The sequence below is a fragment of the Xiphophorus hellerii genome, chromosome 18, assembly GCF_003331165.1.
Source record: "Xiphophorus hellerii strain 12219 chromosome 18, Xiphophorus_hellerii-4.1, whole genome shotgun sequence".
Classification (NCBI taxonomy): Eukaryota; Metazoa; Chordata; class Actinopteri; order Cyprinodontiformes; family Poeciliidae; genus Xiphophorus; species Xiphophorus hellerii.
Window position 1 is genome coordinate 12572491 of NC_045689.1, and position 19865 is coordinate 12592355.

Genomic DNA, 19865 nt, shown 5'->3' on the forward strand with positions numbered 1-19865 from the left:
AAGAAGGAGGTCCATGTAGGAAACCCTACACCTCTCATTAAAATCCTATTCTGTAGGTAACACAAAGCCCTGACAGAAATGACATGATCTGTGGCACAACTCTGCACATATGTCTGGCCTGCTACTCTCTGTCAGTGCTCTTGAGTTTAAATATGCACACACACATTTACACATGCAAACAGGCCGACCCGGTGCCGTGACAGCGATTCGAGGAAACTGACGTTTTCCAGCTGGTATTGTGGCAGACGTTTCGTTCCTGCACAGACACCCGCTCCTGTCTGTCCATCTGTCTGTCTGTCACTGTCAAACTGAGTGTGTGGCCTCTTTGTCTCCCTCTGACAGACACACGCTCACACAGGAGCTTTATTAGTGCACGTTTGAACATTTTAAGCCACCGTTTCCCTCCGTGTGCCAGTTTGAGCCCAACATCAGAGGAGCAGGAGGATGTGTTTGCATGCACACACACACACACACGCCCACACGCACCCACGCGCACACACACACTCTTTCTGAAAGTGGACGAGAAGAGAGAAAGAGAGAGGGGAAAAAAGAGAAATCATTTGACTGAGAGGAGGAGAGTGGAGAAGAAATTGAATTGGGGTGGGGTAGGGGGTGACTTGGTATGGGTGATATTGCATAGTTTAATCTGTTAAGTTCAGCCGTGGAAAGGCCGGGGATGGGGGAGGGGAGCACCAGAGCGGTGGTGGGATGCCTGATATCAACCCTCCTCTGTGCATGCTCACATAAAGCTCTGCAGGGGCCGAAATGCATGTGTCTGTGTGTGTCTGCATGAATGGCTGCACAGATGGACAATAGTGGACGAAACAGGTGTGTGGGCCAGGTGTAGAGACTTAAGTGTTTTTACTGGTCTGACTGCAACAAAACCCAAACACACACATTTTTGAGAAAAAGAACAGTCGGAGCAACAAATCAGTATAAAACGCAATCTGCCCTCAGCCCTCATAAAGCCTATTTTACATGTGCAGCACTTCATTCACTTCCAGTTTAATCACCTTATTTCCCACCACTAAAGTGAAATCCTTTGTTGGCTCTGACGTTTCTCGTAATTGGGCACTAATTTTCCCAATTCCCTCATATTTCTCTTTTGGCTCTTCCAATGATGCGGTTTTACCTCTAGGGGGAGCCCTTTGTATCCCTATTGGTCAAAGAGGCAGCTAATTGGTATAGTTAATTTCAGCACAGTGCAGTGAGAAACTGTTGCTCCTTGAGTGAGTGTGTGTGTGTGCGCATGGGTGCGTGTGTGTGTGGATGTAACTTAGTGTGAGCTGAAGTGGGCTGCTTCTCCTGGATGGGACTTGAGGGATCACCTAGAGATTCAGACAATGGCTTACGCTCGGTGGGCCTGGTGGGTTGGCTGTGCTTTCTAGGATGGCTCTGTGTCTGCTGGTGACTGTCAGCTGCACGAGGCACGTTTATTTATGTGTATGCGTGTGTGAGTGTGTGTTCCCAGTCATACCAGTTTCCTCAGTGCTGTAGCGTAGGCCTCTCCCTCCCCGCTGTTTGCTCTGTGGAGGCTGAGGCAGACAGCTCAGTGTGGGCTCAGGATTCATCCTCACACACACACGCACACGCAGTCTGCATGCTCCAGGCTCTCTCATTCCTTTTCCACATCTAATCTTGAGTTGGCATGTGTGGATGTGCTCAGAGGTTCATATCTGTACTGTATCTGCATGCCTCCTACAACTATTTGGTGGCATGCTTTACTTTTTGGACGTCACTCTGTGCAATCATGCATGCATGTGCAGGTGTCCTTCATGTTTTTGTGTCCTTGTAAAGTACAGAGCCACATAATTGTCATGTATGTCATGTCTGCCTGGACATTTTTGGTAGTCAGCTCCAGTTTGTTGGAAATTTGGCTCTTTGCCACTTCATTACTAAAGCCGCTGCACCTAAACCTCTCTCTGTCTGGGAGTAGTTAAGTTGTATCTGTTATTGTTAATCCAAGCTTCCACCATCAGGGGAAAAACTAACAATATGTTCTTTTAAGATTACTTTTTAGTTTTCTCGTTAACCGTCTTAGTGATCTGGTGTTGTAAAGAAGGAGTTTTCATGCAGACGGAGGGATCAGCTAGCCGTTTCTGTGTGTGCCTGGGTCTAAAATCCGGTCTTGGCTTTCCTCCATCAGCTGTGTGGTTTGATGATAGGCAGTTTGGTTTCTCAGTGGCGCTCTCTGTGGTCTGTGTTTTCAGCAAGTGCTCTGCATGTAGGACCACAGTGGCCACAAGCCAGCAGGCTGCAGCTGTGGGAGTTTCTATGTTCACTTCCCCAGTTACCTTCTCATTTTAATCAACTTGCATTTTCTGGCTTGGTTAATGTCAAATAAATGTTTCCATACTTTGGGAATGTATTTCTTACTCTTTATACAGTGCTGGGCAAAATATATATCTACTGCTAAATGTTTTGTCAAATTCCATTGGAGTCCTCTATATATTTTATGGAAATAAAATAACAAGAGAAATCTGAAAAGTGTGGCATGCTTTTGTTTTTAGCCCCCCCTCCAAGTCTTGCTTTCAAAATAACTCAGTAACATTTGATGGAGAACGTCTATCAGTGTTTTTAATCTTGCCATAGATTTTTTTTGTCTTGTCATAAATTTCCAACTAGATTTAGGTCTTGACTTTGACTGAGCCATTCTAACACAGATATGCTTTCATCTAGACCTCAAGTCTACCATTCCCTATAATTCACTTGCTGCCATTCACTACGTTGCTGCCACTGGGCCTTGTGTTGTAGTGGGTTCAGTACTGAACTGAACTGACAAGTGGCAAGTTCATAGTGGCAAGTTCACAAGGAAATCAATGGCAAGTTCACAAGGAACCCAGAGTTTCTCAGAATTTTGTGGAATTGTGTTAGTTGACACAATTGCAATATTATGTTGACATCAGGGACAGTTCCCCAATATTGGGAGACTGGGTTGGTGGTTCCCATATTCAAAAAGGGTGTCTGGAGAATGTTTTCCAACTAATGGGGGATCACATTCTTAAGCTTCCCTGGTAAGGTCTATTCGGGGTTCTATTGGATAGTCAAACCTCAGATTCAGGAAGAACAATGTGGTTTTCGTCCTGGTCATGGAACACTGGACCAGCTCAGCAGGGTCCTGCAGGATGCATGGGAAGGTATTTGACCGCATCTCTCTGGGCCCTGGATGACTGTGTCAGAGCTTGGTCTGCATTGCCAGTAGTAAGTCAGGCTCTTTTTTGATGAGAGTTGGACAATTTTACCCTTTGTCACTGATTCTGTTCATAACTTTTATGGGTTGAGGATTGCATCTCTGCTTTTTGCAGATAATGTGATCGTTTTGGTTTCATCAGATCGTGATCGCCAGATTTTGCTGGGAAAGTTTGCATCTGAGTGTGAAGTGACCAGGATGAGGAATAGTGATTAGTACTTTTCTACTCATCTATAGTCACAAACTTTAGGTAGAGACCAAAAGAACAAGATCACAGATAAAGCAATGACTTTCTTCTTGCTACTCTTCCATAAAAGTCAGATTTGTGAAGTGCATGACCAAATCTTGTCATGTAAACAGATTCTGACACCTAATCTTTGCATCACCCCAACATGGGTCTGTTGACTGTTTTCTAATTAACTCTTTCTCCATATTTATGTTACCTTATGATGGCAAAATGCATAAAGTTCCCAAAATAGATTTGAGTTTAGGGGTAAGAAAAAAATGTAAGGGGTATGAGTACATTTTCAGGGAACTTTGCAGAGTATTTGTGGGTGGAACACAGCTCTTATATTTTCCCACATTTGAGCAGAACAGACTTTTTCAATTCACCTTGTTTTCAGACAGTAGTATCCTAAGCCGAAAATCTTCTGACTGCAAATTCATATAACAAACAACCCCTTCTGCCATGAGCATTTTTTAAAGCATTATTTGTGTTGCACCTGCAGCCCCTTTAGGGATCAGGCTGCCCCCTTGTTGCTCTAAGAATAGCTTTATGCCTCTGCAATTCAGGTTAAAGCTACTTAGCAAGCCGGCCAGCACGACGAGGGACTGCATTCGAGGGAATGTTTGCTGATCTTGCTCTTTCAGCTGTTCGGACACAGACCCGGCTGAAGCTTGAGATGATTATTTTTTTAACCGGTATTCAAACTCTGATGAATTCTTCCTGCTATTTGCTCAATAGTCAGGTTAGATTAGATTAGATTCCCTCCTCTGCCTTGTCTCCTAACTTTCTCTGCCCTCTTTGCACGTCTGCCTCGCCAGCTCCTATTGAAGCCTCCTCACAGGCAGTCATGCAACTTACCTATCTCAATATAATGAGATTGGAGGGACTCAAATTGAAAGACGCCATTTTCTTCAGCTGTCACCTTATTATTGAGTTGGGCTTGGGTGGGTGTGGGGTGGTTGAGTTATGCCAGTTTCTCTGAAGGCAGGGAGGGGGGGGTGGAGGTGAAGGAAGACTGGAAGAAGGATGCAGAGGGAGGAGGGAAGCATCAGGAGCTTAGGGGTGAGCGGTTTTGCATTTAGAATATTTCTCCTTTTCTCCCTCCCTTTTAACTCTGCCTGGTATTTCCATTTGGTCACTAGATCAACCTTGAAGTCCATGTCTCTCATTCATGAGGGTTCTCTTTGTACTTCCAAATTTTTGGGCTCATGCTTATGGGACTTTTTGAGCACATCTGCATGTTTGTTAGATTTCTCTTTTCCAGCTTATTGTTATTTACATGCAAACAGCAGGCACACTATATTTGCACTCTATAAATTTAATTTGAATGATCCTTTCATCCCTATTATACATTCAGGCATCTGAAGGGTGCTAGTTATCATTATGGAAAATAATGTCTTATTGGCTGGGAAAAAGCAACCCTGGTGCCTCATTGGAGTGAGTTAGAAAAACAGAAACATTTCTGTTATGGGCCACAAAAAAATGTGATGTTTGAAGTTCATTTTTGAGAGCTGAGAGGTAACATTTTTGTCAAAAAGAACATTCACTTCAGAAAAAGGTGTTGTGGCCCCTAAGTGGACCTCAGCTCAGCATATTGAGATCCAGTTACATCCTTTAATGCGTGTGGTCAGTGATGACCCGCGAGGTTGCAGATCGGGTTCGTGAGATTTTGATGTTGCCACGCTCAGCCTGTCAGGCCGCTCCAACATCTGTTCGGTTCGACGCCTCAGCTGTACTTACACCCAGGACTGCTGGTTTTATTCAGCAGTGTCACAAGCTTTCTTAATGATTTTTTAAAAATGTTTTTGTTTGTCAGTTTAGTATTTATTCCTTACTGGTTATAATTATATGCTCTGGTTTGCAGCGTGGCACTAAACTGAATCAGACTGAAATAATTATCTGTGCCAGTGAGACTTTGTAAGTCTCTGAGTTGGTTTTGAGTTGCTTTTTATCTGTTAATTAGGGCGGATCTAAAAATATTTAATGTGTTTCTGTGTAATTTTGCAGAAATTTGGGGCTTTGGGCTAGAAGGGAGAATATTAGATTTTAGTCAATAAATAAATTAATTAACAATATTATATAATACATTAGTATAGTTTCTAGTTGCTTCAGGGCAAAAAATGTTTTTGTTATTGAGACAAGTACAAGCCTAGATATTTTATAATCTCTGTGTAATAATAATAATAATAATAATAATAATAATTTTCAGTCTAAGATTTAGCTATAGTGTAGATATTTTTCAGGACCAGAGTCATAGACCATGTACATTATTTTACTATCCTTTGGGAAATGTTTCATTTGTTTGCAGAAATAAACTTCTTTGTTTAATAAAAATAACTTTAAATTCATATTTGTCAGGTCAGGGGTGTGAATTTTTGCAGCTTCTGTGGTGCAGCTGATGTAAAACCAGAGTAGGTCGATGACATGTATCAGGAATGAAGAGCAGACAGTTACTTTGATAAGGTTCATCTGACAATACTGGAACTGAGACTTCATTTGTTACTACATTGAAATATTTCTTAGATTCCTTTAACACTGATTTGGTTTATATATCACTGTTAACCAGAGCCAGCCTAAGCCACAAAGGAACTATGCAGCGGGTTAGCCTCCCACACCACAAATTCTTGGATTTTAATGTTTGTTTTTTGAGAATGATTTTAAGTCTAAATTAACAGTTTCAACATAGATAAATAATTTTTTTTAAAATTGTTTAACATTTAAGTTTAATGACTTATAGAACTGGCACAGAAAACCAGAGGAAATACAAAATGTAGTTTTGAAATAATGTTTTAACTTAGTAAGAGGACAAAGCTTTCAAACCGAACCTGGCTTAGCAACAGTGATGCAAAATATAGCCCATTATTGCTTACACTTGATGTCAGTTGTTGTTGCTAAGGGTACAACAACCAGTTATTAGATTAAGGGGGCAATTACTTTTTCACATGGGGCCAGCCAACATGGTTTGGATAGCTTCTCTCTTCATAATAAATTAAATCATCATTTGGAAATGGCTCTTTGTATTTACTCAGGTTATCTTTGTTAGATAAAAATGTATTTGAGGAACAGCGTGTGCTGTAGCGTTGAAGCAGGGACTCCATAAATAGAGTCTGTTAGACATAAACTCAGGTCTGGGGTCTGATTCCCAACATGTGTTCCCCCTTTTCTCTCTGGTCATTTCTTCTCTATGAAGGCCGATACTGCCACAAAAACCTTTACAAAACATGTTTGAGGATTTTAAACGTTTAAGCTTCAACACATCTGAACACAAAAGATGCCTCATCCTTGTTCCTTTCAGGTCCCCGTTACTTTTATGACTTTTACCACACCCTTTACAGCCAAACACCAGATTTTTCACACATCCACATCTGCAGCAAGCTCTCTTTGTGTAGAAATCAGTCAGTCTTGTTCTTTGGCGATGGCACATAGAAAAAAAAAAACAAAAAAAAAATCGAACAAATCACTACCAGCAGCTACTCTGCACTATTTTTGTGAAGCCGCTGTTGGCTCTGCCCCGTAACTCAGTGTGTGTGTGTGGTTTTGTGTGTCCTGTATCTACAGTCTGTGTAGCTGAGTGACCTTGATGTCTGCACTCAGCAGGAAGACACTGGAGAGGAGTGATTAACAGGAGAGAGAAAACGAGAGAGAGAAGTGCGAAGAATAATGAAATAAAAATTTTTTAAAAAGGAAAGACGTACAGAGAGAGGGAGAGTGTGAAAGTTAAACATGGAAAGAGACATTTCAATGAGTGAAAAAAAAAGTGAAAGTGAAGTGTTGGAAAGCTAAACAAAATGTGGAGAAAATTGGGGTGGGGTGAACGAGTGACTCACCACACATCTGTTGTTTTTTTTTTTCCTTCTTCTTTCTCTTCTTCTGCTTCCCCCTGCAGGCAATCTGGAGGTGCAGTCATCAAAAACAGGTAGGTGGCTGGGAGGGGAGGTTGGGAGTGAATATTACACTGAATGTTAATCAAACTCTCACTTCTGCGGGTGAGGAAAATACAGTGCAGACAGCACTCTAGCAAGGAAGTATTGTTTTACTGTACAGCTTGAGCATGTGAGTGCAGATGCCTGCTTATCTGCTGATAGGACTGGGCATCTCCATGGCAACACATACACACACACATACAGTATATACTGTGTGTGTATCCACTGCCCCTTTTGACTTACACACGTGTCCCCTGTAAGTGCAACATGAAGCCTGAACACACACACACACTGATATAAAAACCATGCCCTCTACATGTTCCTGAAAGTCATGATGAAACTCTCCCTGTTTGGTTTTTGCTCCGCTGCCGCCTGTCTGTGGGCTCCCTCCTGCTCTCTCCCTCTCTCTGTTTTGACTCTCAGTCTCGGAGAGGAGTTTTATAAGGAGGCCATTGAACACTGTCGCAGCTACAATGCCCGCCTGTGTGCGGAGCGCTCCATGCGGCTCCCCTTCCTGGACTCACAGACCGGCGTGGCCCAGAGCAACTGCTATATCTGGATGGAGAAGAATCACCGTGGACCAGGTGTGTGTGCATGTGTGTGTGCGTGTGCCCCTCCACACTGTTCTTTACAGGTATTATCTGTTTGTGTGCAGATGTTCACAACCTTTACAGTCCAGACGTCTTTGTATTGATTCTAACAAAATAAAGTTGCCCTAAACCTCAAAAACTTACTTGAGCATTTTTATAAATACCAGCTTTAGAGTTTAATTACTATTAAGGGCCATAGATTGCAGGGAAGTATATATCTATACACTAATATACAAATAGAAAGAGCATTTTTAAAAGATCTGTGCACCCTTATGCAGCTATTTTATTTTAGCCTTTACGTTTTGTTTTATTTTTCTCCAAACAAATTTGATTATTTGTCAGCTCTATAGCATCCTGATTTTTACGTCTCTTCCCGATTTCCTAGTGTTTGCATGTTTGTCACACTTCATTATTTCAGAATATCAAACCAATTTAAATCTTAGTCAACATAAGAAAACACAATAAGCAGTTTTAAATGAATATGTTTATTATTAAGGGAGTCCACACCTCCTGAAGTATTCGTTTCTCAGCTCTGAGTATCCAGACCTTCTGTATGACGCAAATAGCGTAAAACAAGGGGCTGTTTTTTTTATTATTTTTTTACCAGGCTAGCATAATTGCTGCTCTGACTGTTTTGTTCTTTCAGCAAATTTCCTGGCTTTTTTTGAGTCTGTATATTTAAGTCAACAATTAATCAAATATTAAATTAGTTGACAATTATTTTCATAATTGATAAATCATGATTAATTTTTCATCCCACAAATTTTTTGTTATACACAAAGAATTCATAAAAAGCAACAAAGGAAATACAAAAACTAGCAATCAATTTTAAAACCATCGCCTTACATATAATTGTTGGTCAAGAGTGCAGACCCCTGGTGTGTTTACAGCTACTCTCTCCACTCATTTGTCTCCCAATTTTTTCTGTCCTTATCCCATTTCTCTTTCTTATGTTCACTCTCTCTAGAACCTTTTTTTTCCAAGGCGTTTTCTCTTTTCCCTCCCTCTCACAAGTTTCCAGCTTTCCCCAAAGGGTATTTCCTCTGCGCTTCTTCTTTTTCTGTAACGTCAATGTATTTTGGCAGCAATTCAGACACCCCTGTAGGCAATGATGTGCCGTTGGCACCAACTACTCTTAGGAGGAATACTGTTGTGTGCATGTGTTTGTTGGCTGCCACTAGAAACTTGTGCTTTGAGAGTTTAGCACTTACAGTTAAACTTTAATTTAAGTCATGTTTTAAAAGTTAAATTAGGTTTATGCTATTTTTTCTAACCTGCGGTGAAACATACTGCGTTTCAGGTCATGCTCCTGGTCAGCTGTATACGTATCCTGCTCGCTGCTGGCGCAAGAAGAGACGGCTAAACATCTTGGAGGACCCACGGCTTCTACCTATCGAATTCAAAATTGGTGAGTAAGAGACAGGACAGCGCATTTTCGGAATTTATTACACTAACCAAAATAAATAAAACACCCTCATATACCTCTTTGCTGTATATCATGACTTGCCTTCACTTTTACACTCTTTGTCATATTGCAACCACAGACGACTGCATGTTTTATTAGGATTCTATGTGATAGGCCAACACAAATAGATGTTGTTACATGGTTTTCAACAAATGTCCAAATAAAACATGAAATTGGTGCTTAACCATCTGATACCGCTAAACAAACTCCAATTCCACTTGTTTGTAACTTAATCTCAGCATTGATATCAGCTGTTCTATGAAAGTTTCAGGGGTTTGTTAGAGAACAAACAGCATCATGAAGAACAACAGGTCAGCAGACAGGTCATTGATAACGCAGTGGAGAAGTTTAACACAGATTTGGTTGCAACCCCCCCCCCCAAAATCTGGATTTTGAACAGTACTGTTCAGTTGCTGTTCACAGGGGGCAACATTACAAGTCACACTTTTCAGCTTTTTAAGAATTAAAATATTTAAAAATCATGCATCCATTTTTTTTCACTTCACAATCATGCATGACTTTGTGTTAGTCATGGAAAATCCCAATAAAATACACTGATATTACAAAATGTGATTTGCTTTACATTGTAATTTATTTACTTATTTATTGATCTGTTGCCTGTTTTTGAGAAGGAACTGACATTTCTCTAGTAGAGAATCCACAAACTGCCTTTATAATTTCATTATGCAGTTAACTGTTTTTAATGCCTGTACAGTAACGTTCCTTGTTTCCTGAACCAGCTAACTCCAGTTTCCATCAGCTCACCTATTCACATTCACTTTTACTTGAGATCTACTAACTAACATTGATTGCCTTATAAATGTCCAGACTATGAGACCTCTCTAAAGAAGGAGGGGGGCATCCCAGACGGCCCCGTCCTGGAGTCGCTGCTTGCTGGGGAGACGCTGGACAAGAAGGTGGAGACCAAGGAAGAGGAGCCAATGAGTGAATGTCAGGTGGGGCTCTGCGTCCTTTTCCTTCCTTTTCTAAATTTTTCTCCTTTTCTGTTTTGTTCTTTGTGTTTTACTGTGTTGTTTCTGATAGTACAGCATCTCTGTCTTTTTATCTGCCTGTGTTTGTGCGTCTTTGTCTGTCATTGCCTTTGTTTCCTGGAGAATGTGTTCTGGTGCTGACACAGCCTCCTGTGGCTCTGATCGCTCCCTGCGGGCTGTCTGTGCACTGGCACGTGCTTCAGACTTCCACTCGGTTAGAAGTCTGAAAATCTCCGTATGAAGCACCCATTAAAAATCTATTTGTTTATACCTAGAATAAACTCTAGAATATTTCCCATAGTCTTACAAAGTAGCTCAGACGAATGGCTAATTGATTAGGACTTTAGAGATAAAAGCTTGCATTGCCCCTTTGAGTGTTAAATCTGTGTTTAAGGCACCTAATCCAGGGCTTCCCCTGTCTCCAGGCAGGCACTACCCTGTGCCCTCCAAAAGCTCCATGTCCACTCTTTACTCTTCCTCCATTACAATTATTCTCCATTTATAAGGAGTCTGACATTAACAAATTGCTCATTTATCACATTTACTTTACTGATCATGAGATAAAGCCAGCATTGTTCCAAAGTGGTGACAAAAATCCCCAAAAATGAAAAGGGCCACTCAACTATTTTTACACCCAATGCTGGGATTATTCATGGAATGGGCCCTACACAGACGGTGGATATTTAGGACGCACAGGAGTCTGATAAAAGAGGCCATCAATTTCTTTTACAGCAGGCGTAAGAACTCATGTTTTTGGAGCTTGACCTAAAACAGGATGTGTCTGCATCTGGAGCTTGGTTTTATCCTTCTTTTTATGGAACAACCACCCTCGTTTTATACTAGATAATCTGCAACCTAATTCTGAGTCCGTTTAACCGAGGGCACACAACAACAAATATCAAACGTGAGCAAAGGTGGTATCACTTGTTTTCATGATGTTACACTTAATGCTTCTGTGCTTAAACTTGTTTTCAAGTTCTCCATTTTAACTGCAGGAAGCTTTTTGAGAAACTAGGGTCAAGGTGAGCTCCAGCACCAGCTGGCTTTAGTTCATTGAAGTGAAGCCAAGTTACAGAACCAGTGGTTTACTGGAATGTTTTTCATTCAGCAACATGCCACTGCCTTCCATCTAAACATGGAAATAGTTATAGAAAAGGGAAAGTTGAGAATGTTTATTTTTTTTTACCTGAAGTTGGTGAAATTGCTAAATTATAATTAATATCTGTACTTTCCTCTCTCAGCGATCATGTGTTTTTTCTCCACAATAGTTTGAAAAAACATCACATTTTATAGTGCATCAATATTTATGTTTCAAAACATTTCATTCACACCTCATTCTTTTCTTGATCATCAGGCAGCTACACTCAATATCAAAATTAAAAAAAGAACAAACTCAGTGAAAAAAGCTGAAGCAGGCTTCTTTATTGTTAATAAACACCAAAACATGAGAATGGAAGGAGCTTTATAAATAAACATAATTTAAAAAATAAACTAAAGATAAGCAGAGAGGAAACAATAAGCTACAGGATGCACATTGGTAAATATTGTAACAATGAAAGAACATTTATTTTTTTCTGTTGAAGCAATTCTGTGTTGAATTTGCCATGTTTTAGATCACTCATGATGAAGGCCCAATATACTGGTATTTTAAATAGTTAATGTTGACATCTTTAAGGATGCTATTAAAGATGGCGTCTTTAATGCATCTTTACTGTGGGCATGTTTTCCGAAGATAAACATGCCCACAGCGTCACAGATCTTCCACTATGCTTAATAATAGACATGAGGTTCTTTTCCACATATTCATCTTTTGTTTCACACCAAGGACGCTGAGTTTGTCCCACCAATAGTTTGACCTTGATCCAACTCAGTAGATAAAAGCAAACCTGATACTGAACTTTAAACTGAACTGTGAAGTGTAGCACACATAGCAGGTAGAGTGGAATGAAGCGGTATGACACAAAGCAAATATAACCCTGGATCCCCTCTTATGCTCACGTCTCTTCAGCTCATCTAAATTTTCTGTATGGTTTAGGTTTAGGTGTTCAGATGAACACGGAGGAAAGGTTGATTTTCTGTCTGAAGTAATATTTCTGTGCTGATTTGATCAGTTGAGTCTATTTTCTTGTTGAGAGACTCAATGGTGTTCCCATCAGTTTCTGAACAGAAATAGAGGGGAATTTTTCCGCCATAATTCGAGAGCACACATTTTCATTCTGAATGCAGAATTTTATGTCTTTTGTACTCAAAACTTTTAATACTTGAGCTTACATTTTCAGCTTGAAAGCAGAACTTCATGTCTTCTCAAAACTTGTAATGCTCGTACTCAAAACTTCTGCTCTCTTTCTAATATTCACTGATTTCTCAAACCTTTCTCCTTACTCTCAAAACTTGTCTTTGCTCAGAGCAAATCTCCGCTTGCCGCTTGCTTCGCTTGCAAATTATTTTCTGCTAGCACTTGGAACAAAAAAGTACCGTCGCCTGGCAACCTCTCAGCCAATAGAATAAAAGTGATATACTGGGTGTGTTTGTTTCCTTCTAGTGGGTGTGCCTGTGTGGCTGCTATTAATTGTGGAAACCTGTGTCACCCACTGGACAACAGCATCACAGATCGACATATTTGTTCTATAGTTTTTGACCAAAGTGAAGTATTTTTTTTGCCAAAAAGTTCACTTATAGTCTCATCTAATCAAATTGCATGGTTCCAGTTGAAGTCCCAGTGGCGTGTAGTAAAATGTGTAGTAAATTTTCTGGCATCTAGATAGGGGGACTTAAATAAACCTCTTTCTGCCTCAGATCTATTTCAGTGAGCTTCGGAAACTTTTTAAAATTTTTTTTTTTTACCTTCCTTACCATCTTGTACATGATAAATCAGGGAGCACTGCCAGAAGAATTGCCAGTGGCTAAAAGAAATGGACCCAAGTTTCATGTCATATTTATACTCCAGTGAAGCTGGAAATTACAATTACTAATTAGAAATTTCTAAAAACTTAAATCAAGTTTAAAAAGTAAATGGAAGTAATATAAATTGGAAAAAAAATGTTTCTAGTACATTTATTTTAAAGGCATTTTTCAACGTACAAATAATGAAATATATGCTTATTCTATTGTTTTTTTCCAGTGTGAGAGTATACCTATATGTTAAAATATACATGTATTTTAAGGCTTTTTACAGATTTGAATGCTGCATATCTGCTGTAGAAAGGAGACAGCAGTGTAATTGCAATAAAGGAGTAAATTACACTTGTCATTTCTTTGTCCTGTGTAGGTTGAGCTGACCTGTGCTGCAGCTCTGTTATTACAGCAAGGATAAGAGTCCTTTTTGATAGTCCACCTTTCTCTCATTTTATAGAAGCTGCTTGTTGGGGATTTTCCTCATGAGCTGGAGGTGGACGACATGGAGGAAGACGTACCGAAGCGCAAGAACCGTACCAAAGCACGGGTAGGACAGCAATGACATTTCAGACTATTTTTTCTCCAAGTTTCCACATGATGGTCAGTTTTCATGTGATTACAGAGTGCCTGGTTGGCTGTCTGTGTGAGAAAGTGAGGTCAATATAAGAAAAATAGGCCAGCCAGAGCTCAGAGTTAAACAGTGATGAGACAAACAGTGACCTCTGTGTTTCCAGGCTCTAAACTAGAGTACATTGGAGTCTTCCTTCTCACAGTGTGACATGTAATCATTTGTCAGTCCTCTGCATACCACACTAATGTAATGAGATTTCTTCTGACAACGCAGGACTTGGCCCGATTAAAAGCAAACAGATCTAGAGATTAAATCACGCTGGGATGACCTCTTTTTTTCTATTTTTTACAACTTTGATTAGAGCACAGAGGTCTTATTTTCCCACTCTTTTTGCGCATCCTATGGGAGGATAATCAAGTGTTAACAATGTATTCTGAAAATCATCCCACACACATGCAGCACATACACACAGACTGTTTCTCTCTGACACACACACACACAGACACCAGGGTTGCTAATTGGAACTGTTGCTCCCCTGCTAGGTGTCATCAGCCCCCTCCTGCTGGAAGTGTAGCTTTGCACTGAGAGCAGATGATTAGAATCCAAACGTGCATGTGTGTGTGTTTGTGTGTAGAGACACTTGAACAGACTCGTGAGCGTTGTGCTGTTATGTTCTTTCTATATTTTTGTTTTATTCATACAAGCCACATGTGAAGAGTGTGGAAGTTCAAACATTTTTGTGTCTACCTTTGCATGTGTTTGCATGAGAGTTCTTACATGTGTGTTTGTGTGGGTGTTTGTTTACAGGCCTATGGTGTTGGAGGAATGAGGAAAAGACAAGAGCTGCCTGCCATTGAAGACAGAGATAAGCCTTACGTCTGTGACAGTGAGCGTTGGGTTTTTTATTCAATTCAGTTTAATTACATAATGCCAATTCACAACAAATGTCATCTTGAGGCACTTCTATTCAATCACATATGCATTCTGGTTTGTCCTAGTCATTAAACAGTGCATGAAGATCAGTTTATTAATCTCATTAAAAAAGTTTTTATCTAAGGAAATCCAGTACATTGCATCGAGTCATTGACTTGCAGCATTCACTCCTCCTGGATGAGCAGGTATTGACAGCAGACAATTTCTTGTGTCAGGTTGAATTTAGAGCAACCTTTCATACTGAGCATGCATGTAGTGAAAGTGGAGAGGAAATACTACCCTTTAACAGGAAGAAACCTCCAGCAGAACCAGGCTCAGTGCAAGCGGACATCTGACACAGGGGTTTGAGAAGACAGAGCAGAATGCACAAAAAAGAAACAGAATAAATTATATAGAAGTACTTTCTATGTTAATGTAATATTAAAAGTTAATATCAGAAAAGGAAGGATGTGTAGTTGTTGACAGCATTATCTCAACCTATGCTCTCCTCCTGGAAGGCACCACTGCCAAACAGAATGCCAGACCAGGTGGAGCGTCTATGGAGAGAAAAATAACTGAGAGAAAACAACAATTTAGCAATTGCAATAACATTGAATAATGCAAATTGGAGAGTAGAAGAAGAAAGTGATGAAAAGTGGCCAGCAGCATAACTACAGAGACAGTTCAAGATAATTATCTGTGTGAATGAGACATGAGAGAGCCATAGAGGACCTCCTTAAAAGACTGGATTCTCTCCTGCCGTATCTGGCCAAAAGATCTACCTCACCTCAATTGACTGGATAAACATTGCTGTAAGCTTTATCAAAAAGAAAAGTTTTAAGGTTAGTCTCAAGCACTAAAATTGGGAGCTGGTTCCACAGGAGAGGAGGATCTGCCTCCCGTTGGACTTTGAGAAACTCTAGGAACCATCACTAGACCTGCAGTCTGAGAGCAAATTGCTCTGTTAGGAACATATGGAATAATCAAATCTCTGATGTATGATGGAGCTGATTATTAAGGGCTTAGATGTGACAATGAGAATCTTAAACTCTGTTCTGAATTTAACAGGGAGCCAATGACGGGAAACTAAAATGGGAGAAATATGATCTTTTTAATTTTTATCTTGCTGCAGTGGTTTGCATCAGATGAAGGCTTTCAATGGCATTTTGTGAACTTCTGTATAGAAAATAGTTATAGTAGTCCAGCCTTGAAGTAACAAATGCAAGAGCTTTTAAGAAAAAACAAATTTACTTCACTAACTTGTTGGCATTCAAAAATTAGGGACCTTAATGGGTAAAAGCACAACTTTGTAAATACGCACATTATTATTATTATTTTTACATTATTTTTAGGGGTGTAAGGACATATCGTGCTCCTGAGACAAGATTAGATTTAAGCGTATTTTTGGGAAACATAATTCCCATCTTTTGTTTTCACAACTCACAATCTGGTTGATAGATTCATTTGCAAATCATTTGTATCTCATTTGTCATTCTGGGGACATGTCTATTTTTTATGAAATCTAAAAAAACTTGAGGTTTCTTTAATGATAATGTAAATGAGTGATGTTAGCCAGTAGGCGAGAACTTAGCGGAGTGTGTCCACACAACACTTCAACTCAAGAACTACCTTCTTTCTCACCTCAAAATGAGAATGTCTACCAGATACAACAGGTTGTCAAACTTAAAGCACTTCACTTTAAAGCCTTTATAATAACTTGAGCTTCTCTCACCAGAAATATTCACATGATGATATAACTTCTGCATAGGGTTTTTATGAGAAAAACTTCTCTTTGGTGAGAATTACTATACTGTATATTGGAAGATTTTGTAGCATGAGCTGTCCTTCCACCCCTTGCTTTAATGTCATCATACATATTCTTGCTTTCGGGCAAAAGCCTTGAATTGTCATTTTTATTTTGTTGTAAAATCAACTCTGCTGATCACGCTTCACATCTGTCTGGTTACATTGATGCATACTAAGTATTAAAAAATATTAACGTTGACCATTATGAAGACTTTTTAATGTCCTAAAAATAACATTTTTGAAAATGCATGGATTTTTTCCAACTTTAACATTATTCAAAACAAGGCTTACACAAATCATATGGGTGTGTTGCAGTCTGTGGCAAGCGATATAAGAACCGTCCTGGGCTGAGCTACCATTACACTCACACACACCTGGCAGATGAGGAGGGTGAAGAGGACTCGGAGCGACACACACTTCCCTTTCAACGCAAGAGCAACCACAAGCGTGAGTCTGCAGTCTGAATATGTCCGTCCTTGTCCATTATTCACATCATGCATGTGTAATGTATTAAGAATCAATATATAAGAAGTTCTGATTCAGGTGATTTCACTCTAATTCCAACAAGGTCTCCAAATCAGAATATTGTTATGACCCAATGATTCTCCTGAAGAAGTGTTTTGGTTGAACTCACTCAAATCCTCAGTGAATGCATCCTCAGTTCTTTCTATGTCATATTATGTGTTAACCAGATAATTTTTCACTCTCAGAGGCTTCTCTTTGTTGATTAGGTCAATGGGCAATAGAGAGAGGTACCTGTTAAAACCACAGTATGTAACATTTATAAAAAATATATGTTTTTTACATATTTGCTAAATTGTTACTGCCATGGCAGCATAACATGAGACACTTACTCTGTGAAAAATTTAACTCCTCCCTGTGGTTCTGCTGACATCGGCAGAAATGCATCGTTTTTGTCAGAAACAACTAATCAGAGGCAGGAGGAAGGTCTTAGTGCTGCCAATCATCTTTGTGTATGTGCTGCTCACACCCTTCCCCCTTGCTCTCCGCTATCAGGAACTATACTAATGCTAGTTCCTTACAACAGAGCCTGTCATGAGTATTCAGGCTAGTTAACATGGCCACCAGTGGAGGATAAACAGTTTTCCTGGAACAGTAATTTGTTTTTCCGCCATTAACACAGTAGCACATAAACAAGCCATTGTCCATTACAGGGGAACAAAGATGTAGAAAACTGTAAGAGGAAGCCAAAATAGCTGGAGAAAAGCCATCCAAGCAACCTGCTTGCTGAAAGCAAGCAGGTAACCCTCTGAGACAGCCCTCAGTGAAACAACAATGTCTATAACAACTACCATTTATGAATAAATTACAGTCATAAAAAAATCATGCCTTTTATCTGGTGTAAAGAAGATAAAAAATAAGATTCTTCACTCTTGATTTCAGCAACTCTGATCAAATTCAGTGTTGCCTGATAATAGTCACTCCTATAGCTGCATATTTGTTTGTAGGATATGTAATGTCCTTTATTATTTGGACATTGAAGGATATCAATTCACACACTATTCCTTAACAGCAAGTCAAGGTCAGATGAATGTATTTGATGCAATTGCTACAACCATTCAAAGTGAGTTGCAGCCAAGTTTATTTCAAACAATTGTTTGTCATTAGTATGACTTTAAATTCAGCTTTTTGTGTCATGCTATTTATTGTTACTGAGCATCCAAAAATTCTGATTTAAAATCTAATCTTTTCACATACGGTGCTATGCAAAAGTATTGATTTTTTTATTTTTTATGTTCTTCCTCTGTCATGCTACAACCACAAACATATTCCATCTGGGTGTTATCTGATGGACCAACACAAAATAACGCCTGACTGTGAAGTGAAATGAAATTGATAGATGACATTCAAAAATGTTTACATTAGAAATCTGAAGAGTGTGGCTTGCATGTTTAGACAATTTTAATCTGATACCACTAAATAAAATTCAGTTCCCAATTGTCTTCAGAAATCACCCATACGTATTTGAACTAAACTTAGTACATCTGGTAAAGTTTGTGATATATTAATAATTGAGAGTAAACTTTTGCAAGGCAAAAATCAAAGCATAAATCTTTTATTAATAACTGGAATTTGCATTAGTGCAAAGTATATTTATTTCATTTAGACAAACTAAAGATACATTGACAATACCTTAATGACTGTTGAACCACAATGACTCAGAATACATACATTATATTTAGATCAACTGCTTAAGCTGGGAATTGTTCAGCCACTAATGTCCATCAGATAAAAAAAGACATAGTCATGGATTTATCGTTTGCTCCCAGACAGATGATGGCAGCGATCTAGTGTAACTTTGCTCAGAGACTAATATTAAAGTAGTCGAGGTTTATTCAACACAATCAGTGCCGCTTCACTTTCAAATACAACACCAAGCTTCAGCTGAGATCATTTCACCAGAATGAGTGTATGCATAACATCACAGTATAACAATCCTTAGTCAAAACATTGTTTAGGGTTCAACTCAAACTATTTCAGCTTTTATTTTTTAGCTTACTTTAAGTCTCCTAAGATGTATTTCTGTCTAATTAGTTGAGTTTTCATCTTTGAATTTCTTTTTAATTCACAAGTTAAGCAAGCTTGGAATTAATCCGTATTAAAGGATACATTGAAACATCCGTTACTGATTGATTGATTTATTGATTGATTGATTCTTGATGTAATTGCTCTGAGGCCACTTTAAAGCAAGAATAACTAAACATTTCTTTCTTTGTGCCAGTTTCCACTGTCTTGGCAACTAAAGCTCTGGAAGAATATTATTGTCAGAATCACAATTTCTTTTATGTTTTTACTCGTTAAATGTTTTAGACTCTAAAGACTCTTTAGAAATAATGCCAAATGTATCTAAAATCTGAAATTTTCTTCTATGTCCTCCCGTCCAATTGACTAGCTCATAAAATGTGCTTTTGGCCCTTTAACAAAAGACAGAGCAACATTATATACTGTTACCAGTTTTTTAAAAAAGAACATGACGATGATAACGAGCTCTGGCTGTATGTTTTCCAAGCAAAAAAAAAAAACAACAGATGCATTTTAGTAAACATATATAATAACCAAGCTTTCAAAAGATTACAAGTGAAAGTATCATCAAATACCAAGATATATTATATTATATATAATGTTACCAAGACAAGGAAACATTTTCACTACTTACAGCTCTATGGCTGAGCACCTGGTGTGTTATTGTAAGATAGCATTCGGCACACCGGGAGCCAGGCGTATTCTAAAGGGTTAGATTTACCAACTTCAAATACTTTGGAGCTCATATTTG

The 19865-nt window shown here is 39.1% G+C and overlaps 1 protein-coding gene across 1 annotated transcript in view; it reads left to right on the forward strand.

The window, feature by feature from the left end:
- dpf1 (double PHD fingers 1) overlaps positions 1-19865 on the forward strand; it is a 64182-nt gene that overhangs the window by 11416 nt on the left and 32901 nt on the right. Inside the window, exons 2-8 of the mRNA XM_032545518.1 lie at positions 7303-7332; positions 7763-7923; positions 9230-9337; positions 10223-10350; positions 13739-13828; positions 14660-14738; positions 16886-17017. Of these exons, the coding sequence (XP_032401409.1) occupies positions 7303-7332; positions 7763-7923; positions 9230-9337; positions 10223-10350; positions 13739-13828; positions 14660-14738; positions 16886-17017 (728 nt within the window). The remainder of the gene's footprint in view (positions 1-7302; positions 7333-7762; positions 7924-9229; positions 9338-10222; positions 10351-13738; positions 13829-14659; positions 14739-16885; positions 17018-19865) is intronic.